At 45.3% G+C, this 22,333-nt stretch overlaps 1 protein-coding gene across 2 annotated transcripts in view; it reads right to left on the bottom strand.

Moving 5' to 3' along the window:
• Positions 1–532: 532 nt before the first annotated feature.
• The window catches only part of LOC136632034 (mitofusin-2), a 32,418-nt gene continuing 10,617 nt past the window's right edge, over positions 533–22,333 (bottom strand). For both annotated transcript variants that reach the window (XM_066606598.1, XM_066606599.1), the window contains 13 exons: positions 19,778–19,886; positions 19,576–19,683; positions 15,453–15,606; positions 13,990–14,057; positions 12,481–12,602; positions 12,241–12,367; positions 12,036–12,140; positions 11,847–11,949; positions 9,745–9,965; positions 9,507–9,656; positions 9,036–9,232; positions 6,800–6,934; positions 533–5,069 (listed from right to left, as the gene is read on the bottom strand). In XM_066606598.1, the coding sequence (XP_066462695.1) occupies positions 5,003–5,069; positions 6,800–6,934; positions 9,036–9,232; positions 9,507–9,656; positions 9,745–9,965; positions 11,847–11,949; positions 12,036–12,140; positions 12,241–12,367; positions 12,481–12,602; positions 13,990–14,057; positions 15,453–15,606; positions 19,576–19,683; positions 19,778–19,886 (1,666 nt within the window). In that variant the 3' untranslated portion in view covers positions 533–5,002. The remainder of the gene's footprint in view (positions 5,070–6,799; positions 6,935–9,035; positions 9,233–9,506; positions 9,657–9,744; positions 9,966–11,846; positions 11,950–12,035; positions 12,141–12,240; positions 12,368–12,480; positions 12,603–13,989; positions 14,058–15,452; positions 15,607–19,575; positions 19,684–19,777; positions 19,887–22,333) is intronic.

Here is a 22,333-nt window from a genome sequence, read left to right as displayed (position 1 = left end):
GTGCGATCTGTATCTATCAAACTGATCCTGTGGATATGCCATAAGTGTTTGAGATGGGAATACCCCTTTAAAAAGGAGCGGGTTATCATCTTTGAGTCCCATAAAATACATTGTGTGGCTTAAAGTTAATGAAAAGGTAGCCCGGGGAGCTGGGTCACATGCCATGTTCCTGCGCCATGTCCCTGCAAAGTTGGCGCACTCCGTGACTCTTCAGATGGCTCTGTGCTTTCCCACAGTGATGAACTGGAGACCGTGCGTACAAAGCCGAATGAAGCATCAATCTGGGTGCAAGCACCAACTTTGCGGGTACATAGAGCGGAAACGGGTCACCCGATGGGTATGAAACCGCTCCCTGGACTCCCCGTTGCCTCATGCTTGAGCTCCATAACAGTTTATGGGGCTTAAGTGTGATGACAGGTTCCCTTTAAATACTACAAGGGCGTAAACAATTTTATACAGATTCTAATCCCAAACCGAAGGTTCCATCCCCCTGCGTCACCCCAAATCAAGACACGGCAGGCGAGGAGGGGCGAAATTTTTTAAAATTTTTTATTTTTAATAGTCAACTTACAGCAGACATGCGAGTGACATAGAATTAAATACATTCTAGAAAACGCAGCTACGTATATTACAAGACCATAAGAGACTTCCGGGAAATAAAGTGCATATCATTTACTATAGCGCCTTCTGGCAACAGGGTCTCGTTTCAAGTCAAATCATATTTGGCAAATAATGAACGAGGGGGGAGGGGGGGGGGGGGAAATCAGTAATGAAGACCACGGTATTCTGCACACAGATCAGCTAATAGTAGTGTTATAGCAAACAAGGTTTTTTTTCCCACTGGAGTAATTCCAAGGGGTTATCCCACCAAAATGAGTTACCTTACTCATCAGTGGTGATCCGACCGCTGGGACCCCCATAGATCCCAAGAAGGGCAGTCCAGATCACCCCGGAATGGAGTGGTGGTCAAACATACTCACTACGAATCCATTGATTTCAGTGGGACCACCAGTATTAGTCGAGTGCTTGAACTTGACCATCTCAGTCAGTCCCAATGAAATAAGTGGAGTGGCAATGCGACTGCCATTCTGTTCAGGGACGCTCTGGCCACCAATCTCCGGATCAGTGGCAGACTCCATGGGATTAGTAAAGGCCCATTTATACGGAGCGATGATTGCTCAAAAAAAAAAAAAAAAAAAAAAAAAAAAAAAAATCGCTAAAACGACAGTTTGAGTGACCGCTTTGAGCGATCATTTTGCATAAACTATTAAGTAGCTACTCAGCTACAAATGAAGCCCTTAGCTGAATGCAGTTAATAGCTGGAGGGCGCTTATCTCCATTCAGCTCCTTTGTTCTCTGAGGGCTTAAATAGCTGAAACAATGCTATCAGCACTACCCATGGAGAACCTAGTGTGCGGTCCTGATAAGACCACACAATGATTTTTAGGTTGGCCTGAATTTAACGATCAGCTAGCAGTGCACGAAAAGTGCACGATGGCCCGCATTTAGACGCAACGATTATCGCTCAAAAGATCACTTTTTAACGATTTTTGAGCGATCGTCGCTCCGTGTAAATGGGCCTTTAGATATTGTTTATCCTGTGGATAAGGGAGAACTAATTTTGGTGGGACAGCCTGTTAAGAATCCCAAACCACCAATTTGCGAGGTCTTCTACTCCGAGACGACTGTCAAGTGTTCCTGAGCAGAGCACTAGTTTATCCCAACGGCCTCCACTGCTGGGCAGAAGATAGCATTACAACTCAGATGGTTTTCCAGGGAAATGCTATTGATGACCTTACCCTCAGGATAGGTCATTGGTGGTTGTTTGGCTGGGATCTGCCGCCCGATGTCAGCACTGCAATATACAGGGATCAGAGCGGAAGCTGCTGCTCCGACCCATATAGTGGCCAGAGCTTGTAACTGCAGGCATAAAGGTCATTGGCTGGGGTCCTGAATGGCAAACCCCCACTGATTAACTATCGATGACCTATCCTGAGCATAGGTCATCAATAGTATTTAACCTGCAAAATCCCTTTAGGTCCATAGTAACTCAAAAGAGTTCTACGGCCCAACTGGGGAGGGGGGAGCGTTGTAATTAGGGAAAGGTGCCCAAAATAAGACACTGTTCCATTATTTCACTCATTTTCTTATTATCCTGGAAAATGAAAGGACGCGGCCGTTTGCATCATGGCAGCAATAATCAACCCCAGGACAATAGGTCTCCACCTTGTTGTTGTACTACAAACCTGCTAGTCATTGTATCTCTGCAATAGTCAGGAAGCCATAGATTACCTAAAGTCATCTCGGAGGTAAAAAAAAATATACATATGAATCACCAACACCGATGTGCATTAATACAAGACATTCTGATTTCATATATATACAGATCACATCTGCTCAAATGCCATGGACGAGACACAATCTCACATCAAGGTGCAAGAAATACATTATAGCAGGAGGGATAGGCGGGATCAGTGCACGGATCATGGAGAGGCTCGGCATTCGCTCTAATCCAGAACATTCCTCCACTTACATGCACGACCCACGCTCCATGGAAATGTCTTCTTCCTATTCTATGTCTGCAAATGGGATCAGGCCTATCCATGTTCTCTACAGGACGATGGTACATTAGGATCAACACAACCAACCTCACATCCGGATGCCAATCTGACTCTAGAAATGTATCAATGGACATGAAATACATCAAAGGGCAACCGATCGGAAATACATATGTAGCGTTTGTAAACAGCAATATACATGTTGATACATTAAAATGCATAACTAAACTCTGTAGTCACTGGATGTGACTGGATGCAAGTGCAGCATAAACTATGGACCCGCTTGTATGGATGATTGTACTAGAAGCCCAGCGTCAATGGAAAGTAGTGAGGAGTCCGGTGACATTGAGGTATTTTCACCTGTTACTCTTCCTCTATGGGGAACAAGTTATTAATTAACAAAAAAAAAAAAACACAACATATATTAAGGCAACTCCCCACCTGTAATAAAAGCAGCACGTCGCACTTTTGTCTGACATCCTATCAATAAGCCAATCGGCCCGTAGGGCTACCAGTGTAACTTCATTAACGTCCATTTATATACAGAATGATTCTATAGAGTTAAGTCACCTTGCACATACACTACATTACTTATCTTGGCTTCCAAACGAGGTGAGTGCAGAGCTGCAGTATAATACAGACTGCAACTCAGGACAGGTACAAAGTACGTAATGCCATGTATTTAGAGTTAATTAAGGGGGAACTCCACCGACTGTTATCCCCCTCTACTAGCCACAAAGAGGACCCCCTCTCTGAAAGACTGCTGGAAGTAATCAGTGCCTATTTAGCTGCTGTCTGAAGCTAAATAGCTGAAGACCTGGGGTTACAGCATCAAGACCCCTCCTATGATCATCTAGACATTAGGGGGAAGAGGCTCCTTAACAGGGATTGTCCCAACTGTAGAACTCCATTAAAAGGGGTTTTCCAGGCAGTGCCAGCTGTCAGTGCCGGGATATACCTAGATTGGAGCGAAAGTCGCAGCTCTGACCTCTATATAGTGTCCGGCACTTGCAATTGCAGGCGCAGCTCGCACTGATTTCAATGAGAGTTGCGCCTGCAATTATGAGCGCCGGCCACTATACAGGGGTCAGATTTGCGGCTTCCGCTCCATCCCTGGTGTATACCGGTACTGAGTAATGGCTGGTTATATTTAAAAGGGCTTTCTTGGTTTTATGTAAACAGAACTTAAAGAGAAACTGCATTTTTTTTTTAACTACAAAAACTTGATGTTAAAGTTTAACATGTCACAGTGACATGTTAAAGTTATGATCACTGGGGGTGCAGGTGCAACAGACCTCTGCTAATCGTAAACAAGGATGCTGCAGCCCTCACCTGATCACCGAGCCCCTTTAGCTGTCTTCGCTGTCAGTTGGCTCCTCCCAATAGCTGAAGGACGCATGGATGTCTATAGACATAATGCGTCAGTCTTCACCTGCCAAGAGGAGCTGGCAAGCGGCAAAAACAGCGGAAGGCACAGCGCTCAGGTGAGCACTGCAGCCCACTCATTTCAGCGATTAGCAGGGGTCTCAGCAGCGGGACACCAACTAATCATAACTTTCGACATGTTGCTCGGACATGTCAAAAGTTTGTAAAAAGTGCAGTTACTCTTTCATCCTTGTATAACCGAAACTTATAAAACGTTCAAATAAACTTATTTCAATTTCTCACCATTTGCAAAATCTCTGCTTGCTGTCAGGCACTGAGGCCATTTTTGTTTGCTCAGCGGTTGAAAACCCATCCTCAAATAATTCTGGACACGTGTGAAAGATAGGGGGTCAGAATGGGTTTTCCAAAGCTTTATCTAAATCTGAAATGTACCATTCACTAACAGCAAACGAGGGGTCTTGAAAATGAAGAATTGAAAAACGAAAAAATGTGTTTTATTATTATACAACAATGAACCTTTATTTATATAAAACCGGGAAACCCCTTTAATCAATTTATGGGGTGGTTTGTTTAGTGTACTGTAGCCAGTTAGAAACTTCATAATCCACGTGGAGCCACAGAATTCATGTTTTTTTTTTCTTTTTTAACCAGAATCCTTAAATTCGCTCATGTCACTCCAGAACCAAAATTCTCTGCAGAGCGGGAAACGGGAACAATATAAAAGCGGACGTCCTACATATCAACCATACACAAACAGTATCACTTGCCATCTCTTTCATTAGCCAAGCACTTTGGCTTAAGCTGGACTTTCGGACTTTGTTGGGCCCTCATCACCTTTGCAGCGGTACAGCGTGACTTACAGCTACAATTTGTGAGGCCAGAGACGGCAGTGGCTGTAGAGTACAAGTCCTGGATAGTTCATGTAAACTATACATTTTAGAAGGTAGATGCCACAGCACTTTAGTAGTAGAGGAGATTTCGGGAAGCATGACATTACGTAGAAAGTGGTTGTGGTTATAGAAATTCCTATTTGCTGCTATTGGAATGGTGCAGCCACATCAGCTCTGCTCCAGGTACTGGTGGGTGAACATATTGAGTTCGCTGTCCAGCCAGCCGGCTTTATTTCTGGGAAAACAAAAATTCTGCATAAGATAAAATTGCAAAATTTCCAAGATAAACAGAGCTTTCTACTATCCCATCGCCTTAAGGCCCCCTGCACACAAGCGGAAATTCCGCGGCGGGATTTCCGCTGCTGGAAGCCTGCAAAGGATTGCGTTAACAAACGCAATCCTATGCAGACGGCCGCGGTTTGGCTGCGCGAAATCTCGTGTGGCAAACGAACCGCGGCATGTTCTATTTCTGTGCGGGGCTCGCAGATCCCCTCTACACGGGCCTAATACACAAGCAAAAATACACTAGTCTGAAAGCAGCCTAATACAGTAAAACTTTTTCACTCTATAGGATGCACTTTTCTTCCCACTGAAAGTAGGGGGAAAAAGTCAATGCGTCCTATAGAGCAAACGCACCAAAATACAAAGTTTCCGTAGCGATTGCAAGTTTAACGCGCGACCGTGCTAACTAAATTGCGGTCGTGCAAACAAACTCGCGATCGTGTGAACAAACCTGCAACCATTTACTAGTTCTCTCACTTCTGCATTGCTGCCGCTTACGTATCGCTGATTGGTGGGCAGTGCCGGTAAGATCTGCTGCTGCTCCCCCACCAAATCGGATTCTTCCCTTTCCTCGGCCCATACACAAGTGTCGCTGTGACACAGAGCTCTGCTGCTTCTTCTGCTCCGTTGCTCAGTACTGTCCCCTGCACTGTCCCTGGGCGAGTTCAAAATAGTTTTCCCCTATTTTCCGCCTCTAAATCAGGGGTGCGTCTTAACGCCCGATGCCTTTCATAGGCCCACCACAAACACAGGGAGCGTTCCTGCAGCGTTCTTTATTACATTGTAGGATTCAGTCTGGGGGCTACGTCACACCTGCCAAAAAACTGAATGGAAACGAGCTGAACCATTCACTGTCATTAGTGAGAAGGATGCCACTTTGGTGCCGTTTGACAAGAGTTTGGTTCGTTTCCATTAGATTTGAAGAATAAAATAGTGTAGTCAACCAAGTACTCTATACGCCAAATATAATGGAAACTGTCAGAAATTCTGTCAAAGGGAGACCAAAGTGGCGTTCGTTTCCTTAACGACAGCGAATAGTTCTTTTAGTTCTCGTTCGAGGGTTCCGTCACAATGCCATTTTTGGTGTAACCCTGCCGGAATCCCGCAGCACAGTGAACGCTGTGGGCACGCTCCCTTAGGCAGCCTTCACACTGGCGTCAAAAATCGCGTGAGATTTGTGCACTGCGGGACACACAAATATGGACCCCATACTTTTGAATGGGGTCATACACACGCCAGTTCGATCTTGTTGCGTGCTCTTGCATCGTAGCGCCCATTGTTTTCAAGGGCAGCATCACATGTGATGCGAGATCTCCCATTGAGAACAATGCAAGAAACTCTGCGATCCTCCTGCCATGACTGCCAGCTGTGGAGGGGGGATTGTTTCTTCCCCGAAATGAGGAGAGGCTATTTTGCCATGAAAACACCTCAGGGATTTCACACGGATGGCGAGCGCGATATGCCTCACTTCTGTATGCCTCATATTGCATTCGCCTGTGTGAAGTCAGACTTACTTGTGAAAATCTTAGCTATCCGTTTGAGCCACTAGATGGCAGAGTTGTACGCAGGCTGATGTCAGCTCTACGCAGTGGTTTACAGATCGCCCACTTCTGGGAGCAATAGAAAAAAAAAAAATCCATATTTTTCCAAGTAAGTGAAAGATATTCCAAATGGTCGGTTTACCTCAACAACTTTGCTCTGCTCTGTAGACTGTCCAAGATTTCAATCTTTTTATTCAGCGCTGCTATATCCTGTTCTAGGTTTTCTCGAGTGACAGCAACCTGCTGACACAAGTGGGCGAATGTCCCAGAGAGCTCCCTGGAAGTGTGAAGAGATTAGTAAGCAATGCTGCACCGAACCAAAACGGAGGTAATACGTTTACATAAAAGCTGCTTGAAGGGGTTACAAGTTATCGCCTATCCGATCGGTGGGGGTCTTACTGCTGATCTCGAGAAGTGACCCCCACATTGACGGACAGAACAGGACACAGAAGTCCCATTCTGGAGATCGTCAGGGGTTCTCAGCAATGAGACCTTCACTGATAAGCAATTTATTCCCTATCCAGTGGATTGGAAATAAATTGCAATTATGGTCCAACTCCTTTAAAAGGAGACCTGTCAACGTTACTGACACTATTAGTAAATAAATGCATTTCCCTACTATAACAATTCTGGAGCAGGTTTTCTGTGCTGGGCAGTTCCTCTGTTACGCCTCCTAGAAATCTATGAATAAACTGACAAGTAGGTGTTATCAGCTGGGGTGTCCCTATAAAGTCGGACATTGTCCAATCAGTGCCAATAGTGCCAGTCCATGTACGGGCACACTGCTGTGATAAGGAAAATGTTAGAAGTCAAATTGTCAATTCATTTGCAGGAGGAACAACAGGAACAGCAAAACACCGAACACTAAGAAGAATGCTCCAAGATTGTTACTTGGTGAAAAATACAAATGAGGTTGGAAACAAATCGCGGCATCCATTTTTTTACATGCCCTCGCATCGCATCTCCCACTGTTTTTAATGGGGCCTCCCAATGAAAAACACGAAAAAACTCTGCGATCCTCCACCACGACTGACAGATTCTTCCTTCAAGTGATTCAAGCGTTTTGACATAAAAATGCTTCACATCCGCAGGGAATTCACATGTTGGTGAGCGTGATATTGGGCCGCGATTCATGGCCCCATATTGCTCTCGCTCATGTGAAGTTAGCCTTAATGCAGCAGACTTAATGCTTCGATACAGAGGCATCCAGTAGCAGCCTGTGGGTGAAAGATGCCAATGTATGCTGACGTACACCTCCAAAGGACAATGCAAAACGCAGGGTGAAAAGAAGCTAATCTATATCAAAAGTTGAGTCACTATATATACACAGTATAGTAACTTGATCCAGAGCTACACCCCCTTCATTATACTCCAGAGCTGCACTCATTATTCTGCAGGTGGGGTCACTGTGTACATACATTACTTATCCTGTACTGATCCTGAGTTACATCCTGTATTATACTCCAGAGCTGCACTCACTATTCTGCTGGTGGAGTCACTGTGTCAACACACAATACATTATTTACCTGGAGTGTAACTTAGGATAACTATAAGGTAAGTAATGTATGTGCACAGTGACTCCAGCAGCAGAATAGTGAGTGCAGCTCTGCAGTCTAACACAGGATGTAACTCAGGATCAGTACAGGATAAGTAATGTATGTACACAGTGACTCCACCAGCAGAATAGTGAGTGCAGCTGTGGAGTATAATACAGGATGTAACTCAGGATCAGTCCAGGATAGGTAATGTATATAAACAGTAACCTCACCAGACTAGCTATTACAGTATAAGGTTGGGTTCCCACGGGACGGAAACCTTGGGGCTTGCGTGCACCAAAATGCCATGAGATTCTTGTGGGATAAGCGCTGCTTCAAAACCTGCTGCTTTTAGTTGCGGGTTTTGGAGCAATTTGGCTGCTGGAATTCCATTGCGGTCTTCTCTCCTCATAGAGAGGAGTGAGGCCGCAACAGAAAAAACAACAACAAAAAGTTGACATGCTGCGGTGGTTATTTCCGCACCGCATCGCCGGTTCCGCCCGGCTTTGCCGCTATGGATTGGCCGCCCCGTGTGGACTATTTTTTTGCAAAATCTCGTCCATATGGCTGGCTAATCTCGGGATTAGGAGCAGCGGGCAGATTTGCAGCACAGAAATTCCGCAAGGAATTTCCATGGAAAATCCGTCCCGTATGAACCCAGCCTAATACAGGCTCTAACTTCAGGTCAGTATGGGATATGTAATGCATTTATAGCACATTTGGTCAATATTAACAGTAAGACCTTCAAAGGTGGACACGGGCTTAAGTGATTTTGGTGCTTGAGATCTAGATCTACATGTACATGAATAAAGCAAATAAGATATGGGAGCACATCGGACTCACTGTTGTACTTGGTGACTGCAGTTGGAGCCAGTGTAGCTGACAATTAGTTGCAGTTTCTCAGCAGCATAGTCCACAAACTGACGTTTGAAGGCCCTTTCCTTTGCTTTCGTGGTCCACGTGAGGCGCTCATATACATACAAGAGTCCGTAAAGGCCAAAAGACAAAGCGATGAGACGCCAGCCAACAGCCTTCCAGACCTGAAACAACAGAGCAAGGGACAGGTCATACTAATGTAGAAGCTCCAAGCAGATAAAACACTTAAAGGGGTTTGTCCGGGACTTTTGTGATTTCCCTGACTGATGACCTACCTTCAGAACAGGGTAGGTCAACAGAAAAAAAATCTCAAAAGTCCCAGACAAGCCCATTAATATCCATAATTCCGTCTACTCCTATGTATGTTGAGCTACATTGTACTATATAGCAGAAACCCCCCAGACATTAATGGCATATCTCGTCAATATTTGCACTTACCACTCCTCCCACCACCAAAATACCCATGGACGTTCGGGACGTCAGTGAAGCCAATCCAGTCACCATTGAAACCATGAGTTCCTCCTGGGTTAGAGCCCCCTGCTGCATCGGCGGCATGCTGGGATTCACCGGGGTCATTGCACGTGGTATCTGAAGAAAGTAGCGCCAAATATAAGATACATTAGCCATCAAAACCTCACAATTACATATAATAAGCAAAGACTTCGCCTCCACCCACCTGGTCATTACAGGCCATCAAAGCTCTGCGGCTATTCTTGGGTCCGAGGAACCTGTTGACGAGCATCGTCCATCCGAGAGAGAAGTGAAATTCAACATCTTCTTGAAAGTCGGCGCACAGCTTGTCACAGCTCAAGTCGTAGCTCAAGCTGAAGCTTTGACGGGGAACCAACAAGTCAATCTGGGAACGGGCGCATGATGGGAGAAGAGGGAGCAGCCCATCTACAGGAAGGGGAAGAAAAACTACAAGGTGAAGTCTACCATCCAGTAACTTATAGCAATATTTATGTATGCAGCCCATATGCAAATCTATGTGCCTCCTATGAGCTACAAACAAATCCTGTGTAGTCCAACCCTGCAGTCACGTTACTCCCTTCCCGCAATCTCCTATTCGAATGTTTGTCGGCAACAGGTGGGATGGGGGAACAGGACTGCAGGTTTTGTTTGCATTTGGTCCCAAGGATATATGCCGATTTGCATAAAGCGTGAGATTTTTTTTTTACCCTTATACCCTTTTAATACACCCTTTAGAGCGGTCACAAAGGGCTAATTCATACGGCAGAATTTTCAGGCCATGTGCGGTCTGGATATTCCACAAAAGCAAAAAGCCCAATGAGGCGATTCAAAGAAACATTTAACTTTTTTCACAAGAATCAAATCACTGCATATCCTGTTCTCATTTAGGGCATGTAATGTGCAGTGTGTGCGGAGATAGGACCTCACACAGCCAAATGTCCATGTGCTGTCTAATGCAAGTTGTGCCAAAGTTTCTCAGGCGTAACTCCAGATGCACTCACTATTCTGCTGGTGGAGTCACTGTGTACATACATTACTTATCCTGTACTGATCCAGAGTTACATCCTGTATTATACTCCAGAGCTGCACTCACTATTCTGCTGGTGGAGTCACTGTGTACATACATTACTTATCCTGTACTGATCCAGAGTTACATCCTGTATTATACTCCAGAGCTGCACTCACTATTCTGCTGGTGGAGTCACTGTGTACATACATTACTTCTCCTGTACTGATCCTGAGTTACATCCTGTATTATACTCCAGAGCTGCACTCACTATTCTGCTGGTGGAGTCACTTTGTACATACATTACTGATCCTGAGTTACATCCAAGGGCAATGGGGAAGGAGAGTGGTGGAGGGGGGTGTGGGGAAGTTCGCAGAGAAACGTCACCTCTGACATGCTTGCTCCGCTCTGCGCATGCAGGAGCTGGCACATCGCAGAGTGGAAGGAGAAGACGCCGGACGGGTAAATATGAGGTAGAATCTCACAGCAGGATTCCAACCCGGCCATGGGCATGAGGCCTTAGTAGCTTATTTGCTTCATTTGAATGTAAATGTGCCTCTCTGAGCTGTATGCAGATAACAGCAGGTGGTCTGCCATCTGCATACAGCCCCTGTGCTCTGTCATGGGACTGCAGCTGAATACAATGTCATCAGTGCTCCCGTGGAGAATCACAGCGTGTGGTCCCTGCTTATCCGCTCTCCGGCGATGGATTTTAAACTCAACAAAAAATCATTGTTTGGCCGAAAAGCAAACGATGGTAGCATTTACACACAACGATTATCACTCAAAAGACATAGTTCAAGCAAGTTTTGAGTGATAATAGTAATGTTTAAATGGGGCTTAAGAGTTGTATTTCACTGGAAAAGGGCCAAAAATGCAATACCTGATAAGATGCAAAGCAGCCCCAATGGCCCTACGGTCGCCCCAATGGCCCTACGGTCGCCCCAATGGCCCTACGGTCGCCCCAATGGCCCTACGGTCGCCCCAATGGCCGTAGGAACTAACAATATGCAGCAAGCCAGACTATAAACCAGAGGAGTTAAACTGTCCACTGCAGACCTAAATGCAGCCACCCACTCAACCCAGCCCAGATTGGGGAGGAGCGACTGCATGCAACTAAATCTGCAATATGAACGATACCACAGAAGCCAGCCAATAGATGGGTCCCACAATACAGGGTTACAACTCACAGTGACATGACAGTGGGTTGCCCTGTATCTCAGCAGTGGGCCACACTGGTTCGGCTTAAGAGTTGAATTAATACCTTTGGCCAGGTGCCCACCCTCAGTCACTCATCTTACCAATCATCTCCTGCTGTGTGGTCTGCAAGGACACAGAAATTGTGCTGGAGCAGCGATCAGAAAGGTTCCTGCCCAACCCTTCCTCTATGTGGCGATGGAGCTCCTGCGGAGGAAGAAAATAGAGAAGAACTTCAACACCACAACAAGACAGAAGGCACCGACGACTGACGAAATCAGAAAGTTCCTCACGTTTTTATACACTTTAATGACAACAGGTGACGGATGAAAGTCTAATTGGAAGTCGTCTACCAGCACCGACAGGCGGCGGATCTCTTCAGCCATAGCGTTTGATACCTGAAAGAGCCAAGATATTGATATACTAGACATTGTCCAACCAATGGACAGACACGATGTCCCTGCTCCATGCTCTGTTCCCGGGTAGCCGGTCCCTCACCTGACGTTCCACCTCGTCCGTGATCTGCTTGATCTTCATCCGGTAATCTTCGGTCAGCAGCTCCAGTTGTTTCTCGATGAATTCCAAGCGGTCCTTGAATTCCTCCCGCTTTTCAAGGCAGTAAACCCTGAGGAGGATTTATAGCATTTTAGACCACTAATCTGAAACAAGATGACACTTGCTGCAGGACAGCCTGCTCGCTCGCTCACACACACACACACACACACACATCACCCTCACCTCTGCTCCTGCGCGGCCACGTGGACGGACTCCATGATCTGGCGCAGAACCTCCGCTATGTGTTTGGCTCTCATCGTATGCTGCTCAAATTTGGTTTTCACAGCTGACTGAGAGATGCATTCCTACCAGAAATATAGGAAAAAGGCGGTTCAATTTTTAAGAAATATTGCAGGATGAACGGATTCGGAGTTTGCCCCAAACATGGGCCACACTCCTTGGAGTATCACTTAGCATCATGCGTTTGTTACTGAGATCCATCGCAAGGCATGCCGATTATATTATACTGCCACCTAGTGGCATTAGGTGCCCAAGAGTAGCCGGCCAAGGACTGCTCTATGCACTTTTGTGATGTATATTTAGGCTAAAGCTATACGGCAACCTTGGCTGTGACACACATTGTGGCCCAAAATTGCTCTGTAGCCCTGCCATTTCCAAATGTAATAGATGTCAACCTAGGTTTTGCTGCAACTTGTCACAGGCACGACCCGCAGAGGGCAAAAAAATTCCTGCAGTTCATTTATTTATTTTTTTGCAATCTGCAGGTCAGAGTAACGTGCAAATCACAATGTGACCCGCACCAACTTCTTTGCGATCTACATGGTCAGGTGTCTGCGTATGGAACAGGCTTGAAAGCCAAGTGCGCTTCATACATGGCGAGTGTCGGCCCTCTTTGACAGCTGATACCCATGTGCCACAGCTGTGATCTGAGATAACTTTGATTGTGGCTGTTAACCCTTTAAACACCACTATCCATTCTGGACAGCAGCCTTTGAAGTGCCCCAACCGACATACTTGGGAGTCACAAATGGCCACCGAGCGATGAGATCGCGTGGTGCGATTCGGTTCTCATAGCAGCCTGAGACCTTATGAAGTTCCCCAAGGCTGCAATGAATGACAGTCTATGAAGAAGTCTTGATATACTGAATTCTAACTCAGTGTTCCCCAACTCCAGTCCTCAGGGACCGCCAACATGTCATGTTTTCTGGATTTCCTCAGTATTACACAGGTGAGGTAATTATCGTCAGTCCTCAGACATTGCCACAGGGGTTCTTCCTATAGGACATCCTGAAAACATGACCTATTGGTGGTCCCTGAGGACTGGAGTTGGGGACCTCTTATTGCAACTGGTCATCTAACACAATACCATGGTATTGTATTACACCGTTTGAGTGATCAAGAAGAATGTCAGAAATCAGCAAAATAAAATTTGTTTTATTTAAGGAAAATATTAAAAGTTGTAAAAAAAAACAAAAACAAAACTTTTCCATTAGCTGCATCACAAACATATAAATGTGTTATGACTGCGTTTGTAAAAGTCCAGATTAAAACTTCACATTAGAAATCCTGCATCGCCAGCATCGAGCCACCATGACAGGTAATACTTCAGGAATGGGAGGAAGCACAGCGAGCCTCGGCTAAAACTCAAATAACGGTTTGATTAATGCAAACAGCAATATTAATATTGCTGTGATGATTATATTTTGTGATTATATCAAGTCCTTGTCGTACCTCAAATCTCCGCTCAAAGTTCTGGAACTCAAACATCCTCCCTTGAAAACCTTCAGCCAGAGCGCCGCCTACAATCAGTAAGAAAAACACAAATCAAAAGAGTGATGCAAGAGAAAAAAACATCAGCAACATTCATCATTACACTCTTGGATTACTCCAAGAGTAACCCGTGACATCAAAAGAACATGTGACCCGCTGGAGTGCCGAACGCTCATGCTTCAGCAGATGCAATGATGAACAAATGGAGCACCAGCAGCCAGATCACACATCCTGTGACCAGAAGTGTGAAGCAGATGTAACCTCGTTATTGTGAATTATTAGTCCATGAGGCTGGATTCAGACGAACGTATATCGGCTTCTCAAATAGTGTCAATGCACTCCCGAAGGAGTCGCCAACCCCATGAGTGGAAAGGAAGGAGAGTAGCTGGTAGTACTCAAACCAGAAGATCTCTAATCCCTCGAATCTGTGCCTCAGATCCTGGAAGGTTGGCAGCGAGGCTTCCTTGAGGATTTGGTGAACCCTGATGTTGTCCTGTTTCTCCTAGTCCAAGATTCTCCCAGTAACTTCGCCAGGTGGGAACGCCAGGTAGTGAAAAAAGGGGTGAGGGAGGGCTAGCTACCCTTGATAGGTATCTTCTGTGAATCATCGCATAACGTCCTAAGTGTCCCTTTTAGCAAAAAGTTAGGAGAAATGGATTGGGCTCTGATCCATGGGATATGACTCATAGGGATTGAGCAATCTGCTTGCTCTGGAACCCACCCATTGTTTGCTAGTAGCATAAACTAGACTGCCAGTCTAGAAGATGCATTAAAACTGCTGCTGCCTAAAAATTGGTAACCCTACTCCTCTCCTTGCTTTGGGAGACGATAGATATTGAATTCCCACTTGAGGCCTTCGCATGCCCCAAACTAATTTGGTCGTGGCTGATCTTAACCTATTGAAAAATTGTACCGGTGGGATGATGGGGATCGCTTGAAACAGATATAAAAACCCAGGGAGGACATCCATTTGGACGGCATTTATCAGCCCGAACCGTGTGCTCCAGTAATGATGAACAGCCAGAACATGTGCTCCAGAGATGCTCCTGGCAAAGATGAACAGGCATAGAATGCTCGGAGTACAATAATGAACATATCCATCATCTCTACGTGTTACAACTGTTCCTCAACAAAAAGCTGATCACAAAGTGTCCTCCTGCTGCAACCCCAGGGATTATCTGTAATCCGTGAAGAGACAGTTCAAGTTTCCTGTAGACCCACTAGAATGATCACACAGCGTCCAGTCACATCAATGCTAAGTGTAAAGTAGGAGATAACAGGTCCTCCAACCAGACCAGTGGTGTCCACTTTGCAAAATGACAACTCCCAGCATACTCTGACAGTCGTAGTTTTGCAACGGCTGGAAAGCCAGAGACTATAGTTTGCTTTGATCTTACAATGAAAGTGATCTACTATTTAAATACCTCCTTCTGGCATTCCTTGAGCTTTCTGTATTCTTGCATTAAGAACTTCCTTTGCCGATACAAAGAAAATGCGGTCTCCTGCTTGGGTTCGATCCAAGACTCCGAGCTCATCCACCAAGAAACTGGTGCATCGCTCCATGTGCTGCCGCCGCACCTAAAGAGAGATGGGCAATATTGTACAAGTTAATGCCTACAAGAAAGAAGAAGAAAAAACACGCACATTAGACTGCTTGGCTCCTCCTCTGAAGTCTGACAGTTTAGTTGTGTGAGATCCCTCCATAACAAGAAGTCATTTAATTCCATTTTTTTATATACCCTAATGGGGCATTTACATGAGGCAGATCCACAGCAGATTTCACCTTTTTAGTTGAAGATGTGAAGTTTACTGCAGATCCGCATCAAAATCCGCACAAATCTGAAATCAATTGAAAGGGGGAAATCAGCTGCAGATCCACGACAAAATCCAGAGTAGCGTGTGAGCGCACCCCATAGGGCACACGAAGGGGGTTGTGTAACCTGGACAACTAATCTAACGAGGAGAAGGATAGTTTCCCTATCGTGACGGCACAATGGGGGAAATGTATTAAGACCAGCATTTTAAACGCCAGTCTTAACCCCCCGCAGTTTAGGATGAGCTCTGTCCGTTCTGCAGGAAAAGGACATTACAGATTTGGACAAACAGAGCTCATTCTACTTCTGACGGCTGTAATTCTGGTTCTATCAAGGCTACCAACATGGCTTTAAAATAAAACGTAAGTTTTAGCCCTTTCAGAACCAGCGTTAGAGCCGTTTGAAGTGGGGTCGGGAATACTGAATTTACAACTGTCATTTCCTGAATATCCACCTGCCCCAGGGAGAGAGGGGGTGATGCGAATTTTATGATGGGGGGGATACAAACAAAAAATTCATGTCACCCCTTATGTGGCACAGGACAGTGTTGAGCTCGTTCACGCTCAGGCAAAGTGTTTAGACAGGCAGATCATCGCTGAGAACCATTTAACATTCCTATCTGAAACACTTAACTAGAAGCGTTTTAAACTCAACGAGAAGTGAAGTGAAGACGGCAACAATGATTTTTATGCCGACTGAAACTAAAACAATAAATGAAAAATGAACAATTCTCGTTAGCCTGCATTTAACTGAGTGATTATCGTTGACTTTCATTAGTTTCAAAGGCTTTTGAAATCATATAAGGTGCCTTTAAATGGAACTGTTAAGAGCTGGATTTCCTGTTTCTGCCTGGAGCCCTGATGACACAGCTACTGTTAGTATCCCAGGCACCGCAGCAAGGTGCGGTCACCAACATTACAGGAGGAACTACTGTACACAGAGGATAATAATACACGCCAGTTACATAACTGTGCTTCACAAAGTGTTCTGGGTGCCTCAGTCACTACGAATGCAGCCAACTTGTGTGATGGACTGAGGAGGCAATGAATACGCAAGAAACAGGAAAATAATACCCCTTTGCAATATGGGTGGTCGGACATTTCAGCTCTTAAAAGTGCAGAATGTTTAATGCAGCTCTGAAGTATAATATGGGATGTAACTCAAGATAAGTAATGTATGTACACAATGACTCCACCAGCAGAATAGTGAGTGCAGCTCTGGAGTATAATACAGGATGTAACTCAGGATCAGTACAGGATAAGTAATGTATGTACACAGTGACTCCACCAGCAGAATAGTGAGTGCAGCTCTGGAGTATAATACAGGGTGTAACTTAGGATCAGTACAGGATAAGTAATGTATGTACACAATGACACCACCAGCAGAATAGTGAGTGTAGCTCTGGCGTATAATACAGGATGTAACTCAGGATCAGTACAGGATAAGTAATGTATGTACACAATGACACCACCAGCAGAATAGTGAGTGCAGCTCTGGAGTATAATACAGGATGTAACTCAGGATCAGTACAGGATAAGTAATGTATGTACACAATGACACCACCAGCAGAATAGTGAGTGCAGCTCTGGAGTATAATACAGGATATAACTCAGCATCAGTACAGGATAAGTAATGTATGTACACGGTGACTCCACCAGCAGAATAGTGAGTGCAGCTCTGCAGTATAATACAGGATGTTACTCAGGAGCAGTACAGGATAAGTAATGTATGTAGACAGTGACTCCACCAGCAGAATAGTGAGTGCAGCTCTAGAGCATAATACAGGATGTAACTCAGGATCAGTATAGAATAAGTAATGTACGCACACAGTCACTCCACCAGCAGAATAGTGAGTACAGCTCTGCAGTATAATACAGGATGTAACTCAGGATCAGTATAGGATAAATGTATGTACACAGTGACTCCACCAGCAGAATAGTGAGTGCAGCTCTGGAGTATAATACAGGATGTAACGCAGGATCAGTACAGGATAAGTAATGTATGTACACAGTGACTCCACCAGCAGAATAGTGAGTGCAGCTCTGGAGTATAATACAGGATGTAACTCAGGATCAGTACAGGATAAGTAATGTATGTACACAGTGACTCCACCAGCAGAATAGTGAGTGCAGCTCTGGAGTATAATACAGGATGTAACTCAGGATCAGTACAGGATAGGTAATTTATGTACACGGTGACTCCACCAGCAGAATAGTGAGTGCAGCTCTGGAGTATAATACAGGATGTAACGCAGGATCAGTACAGGATAAGTAATAGAAATGTACACAGGGACTCCACCTGCAGAATAGTGAGTGCAGCTCTGGAGTATAATACAGGATGTAACTCAGGATCAGTACAGGATAAGTAATGTATGTACACAGTGACTCCACCAGCAGAATAGTGAGTGCAGCTCTGGAGTATAATACAGGATGTAACTCAGGATCAGTACAGGATAGGTAATTTATGTACACGGTGACTCCACCAGCAGAATAGTGAGTGCAGCTCTGGAGTATAATACAGGATGTAACGCAGGATCAGTACAGGATAAGTAATAGAAATGTACACAGGGACTCCACCTGCAGAATAGTGAGTGCAGCTCTGGAGTATAATACAGGATGTAACTCAGGATCAGTACAGGATAAGTAATGTATGTACACAGTGACTCCACCAGCAGAATAGTGAGTGCAGCTCTGGAGTATAATACAGGATGTAACTCAGGATCAGTACAGGATAGGTAATTTATGTACACGGTGACTCCACCAGCAGAATAGTGAGTACAGCTCTGCAGTATAATACAGGATGTAACTCAGGATCAGTATAGGATAAATGTATGTACACAGTGACTCCACCAGCAGAATAGTGAGTGCAGCTCTGGAGTATAATACAGGATGTAACGCAGGATCAGTACAGGATAAGTAATAGAAATGTACACAGGGACTCCACCTGCAGAATAGTGAGTGCAGCTCTGGAGTATAATACAGGATGTAACTCAGGATCAGTACAGGATAAGTAATGTATGTACACAGTGACTCCACCAGCAGAATAGTGAGTGCAGCTCTGGAGTATAATACAGGATGTAACTCAGGATCAGTACAGGATAGGTAATTTATGTACACGGTGACTCCACCAGCAGAATAGTGAGTGCAGCTCTGGAGTATAATACAGGATGTAACTCAGGATCAGTACAGGATAGGTAATTTATGTATAAAGTAGCTGCACTTATGTAGATTCGTTCTCTATGTAAACTTTAAAATGGTGGCCAGATCCCTAAATCGCAATGTAATACTCATGCATTGTTCAAACTCTGCAGCGTGTCCTTTAACCTGGAAAATATGAAGTGATGGCCGCTTCACGATGCAGGATTGTACAGCAAATCTTCTCGGAAGTGCAACACTCAATTCTAGATTTGTATTGACATATTTTCTCGTTAGTTAGGGAATGGCTACTAATATTAGTATTTCAGTACTCTGTGAAAGTTATGTTATGGCAGCTGCCATATTTTCCAGAAACAGATAATTTTTAAAGGCGATTTCCCACTTCCAACTATTTTGCTGCAGGAAGCAGACACCGCTGTAAATGGTGCAGTGGCCCGGGTTGGAGTGAATGGGACTTATCCTGCAGTACCAAACCCGGCCACCACTGTGCAATGTACTTAGTGGTCTGCTTCTTGCAGCAAAAAACAGATAGAAGTGGGCCTACACCTTGGAGGAACTTCAGCCCCCCTTCCCCTTACCTCATCCATATACTCCGGTTCAGAGGCGGATGCATCCCACCGATTGTTCAGGATGAAGATGTTTGGTTGGGACAGACGATCATTCACCTTGTGGAAAAACTGCTTTTCCTAGGAAAACAGAGAATAAATGTGAATATACAGCATGGAGAGGGAGCTGCTACACATGAGTGATCAAAGCACCTGAGACACGACTGACACTTACTGTCTGCATGAGTGTGGACTCAGAATTCGCCACCAGCACAAATACGTCGGCATCAAGGCAAAACTTATCTATCCAGCTGTCCAGCTCAGTGGTCACATCGATGCCAGGGCTGAAAATGGACAATACAGGAAAATTAGAGAGGAATTGTGGGTAACAAATGGCAAAACAATCTAGGCTATAATAGCAAGATGTACAATGCTGACGTGATAGACTATGTAATATATAATGGGCTCTGCTGTGTTCTATATACCATAGATGATAGAGAACTATCTTTATAAAACACTGCTTGTATCAACCCGTCATATCTACAACTCATAAAATATGTAAAATGGTGTTTCCCGAAATCCAGTCCTCACATGCCCCAACAGGTCATGATGTAAGGATCTCCTATAGATAGATCGCCTGTGGAAATGTCTGAAGTGCTGACAATTACATTTCTTTTTCAGAGCGTGGATGAGATTTCGTGAAACCCTTTCCGGCTCAGACACCCCGGAATATGGCATTGAGTATTACTACTGTAGCCACTGGGAAGCGAGCCCTCCCCGTTATATCGACCCCAACAAATCTGATCCACAGAACAAACTTTTCAGAACTTAATCCCAGCCGATCGGGACGAGTCGTTCGGGAACATTTTATCATTTGCAATAACTATTCTTAGTACGGTACACGTCTGGCCCCGGCCCGTGTTCATCACCTCCACCCTTGTCCATCCCAGTTCCTCTATTCCTTTCCTACAAGCCTCTAAAGAATGTGCCCATTAAAGATTATATAACAAGCATATAAATAAGTGTCCCGCTATGTAATCTATAGCTTAAATTACTCCGCCTGCCTCACGGCGCCGAGCAGGGTGGAGGAAAACATCAGACTGTTTTTACGTCTTGAAATAGAGTCTAGAAAGTAGCTAACCGCTGCAATTTACAACCTTTGCAGGCTTGGGGCACCCCTGGGAATTTTTTATTATTGCGGGCACCCCTACCAAAAAAAGTGTGGTCTAAGGGCGTGGCTAAACGGGTAGCTTATGATGTAGGATTTTACTTCCGTTATTCCAGTGGCCCCTGCAGTTATAGCGCCTCCTATCAGTGATCCCAGTAGTAACTGCACCCCCGTCAGTAGCCCCAGCATCAACAGTGCCCTCGTCAGTAGCCCCAGCGTCAACAGTGCCCTCGTCAGTAGCCCCAGTAGTAATAATGCCGCCCTTGTATACTATAAGGAATAACACTCCCCTTAGGCCTAGTGCCCACGGCCGTGACGGGCTCTGCGAGCGAAATTCCGCAGGGAAGTCCATCACAGCGCCCCCCCCCCCCCCCCCCCCAGAGACCCCATACGCACCTCAGGATCCGCTGCCTGATGTCCTGCATCCTGTGCGCAGTACAGCGCATGACGCACCAGCTGCGTCACATGACGCGTGCGTCAGTGGGCGTGGAAGTGTGTTCACGCTATCTTCCACTGTGCTACAGCGGAAGATAGCGTGGCGGATGGCTTCCATTGACTGCAATGGAAGCAGTCCACGCGTACGCCCGCGTCAAATAGAACATGCCGCGGGTGATTACAGGTGCTTTCACGGGGCGGAATTTCACTGAGGAATTCCGCACCATGACCATTGCGCTATTAGGTTCAATAGAACCTTATAGCTGCAGGGCAACACAGCGTATTTACGCCACGTGATACGCTGTAGAAATCTGCCCGTGGGAATTAGGCCTTATTGCCCAATAATTAAAAATGCTCCCTTTGGTGCCCCCACCATTAATAATGTCCCCTCTTGTGGCCCATTAAAAAATTCTGCTCTTTGTGTCCCATCAGTGAATCTCCCTAAGGGCTCCTGCAGATTTGCGTTTTTTTTGCGCGTTTTTTTTCACGCAATTGTCAATGGGACTTTCTAATGTTAAAGACGCATCGCAAGTTGGTGCTTTGCAATTTTTGTGTGATACGTTTTTAACATTACAAAAGTGGGTATTCACCCTTATAGTCCTGTCAAGACTAGTGTTCCCCCTCGTTGCTCCATCAGTAATAATGCTGCCCCTTATAGTCCACCATCAGTAAAAACATGCACCCTTGATGCCCCCACCAGCAGTAGTGCTCCCTCATCCCTCTTCTGCGATGTCCTGTGGACGCAAGGAGTTTTGTGTCACTTTAGGGAGGTAGCAAATCTCAGCCGTGCCACAGGATCTGCAAGTTTCCCATTGTTTTCACACCGTGTAATGTGTTTTCCAGCCCCATTAAAAGAATAGGATATGCCGCGATTTTTTTCCTGCACCGTGATGCAAGCGAACAAAAAACAGAACAAAACAAAACATAAAAAAAAAAAAAAAACAGCTTATGTAGATGACCGAATGGGGTTCATATTTGTGCGTCTTGCAATGCACAAATCTTGCACGATTTTCTCGGCCGTGTGAAAGCAGTCTTAGGGGGATGCCTGTAGCAACCATTACTGCAGCAGTAATTGGAGCAACCCCAGGACACGACAGGCCCACTGGGGCTGAATGACCAATCTGCCCCTGATGTCACGGCACCCCTGACAGGCTCTCACGCCGCATCGGAGTGCCAATCACCGATCTA

The sequence above is a fragment of the Eleutherodactylus coqui genome, chromosome 6 (assembly GCF_035609145.1).
Source record: "Eleutherodactylus coqui strain aEleCoq1 chromosome 6, aEleCoq1.hap1, whole genome shotgun sequence".
Lineage (NCBI taxonomy): Eukaryota > Metazoa > Chordata > Amphibia > Anura > Eleutherodactylidae > Eleutherodactylus > Eleutherodactylus coqui.
The sequence above is the reverse complement of the archived record's forward strand: the minus strand, read 5'-3'. Positions and strand labels throughout refer to the sequence as shown.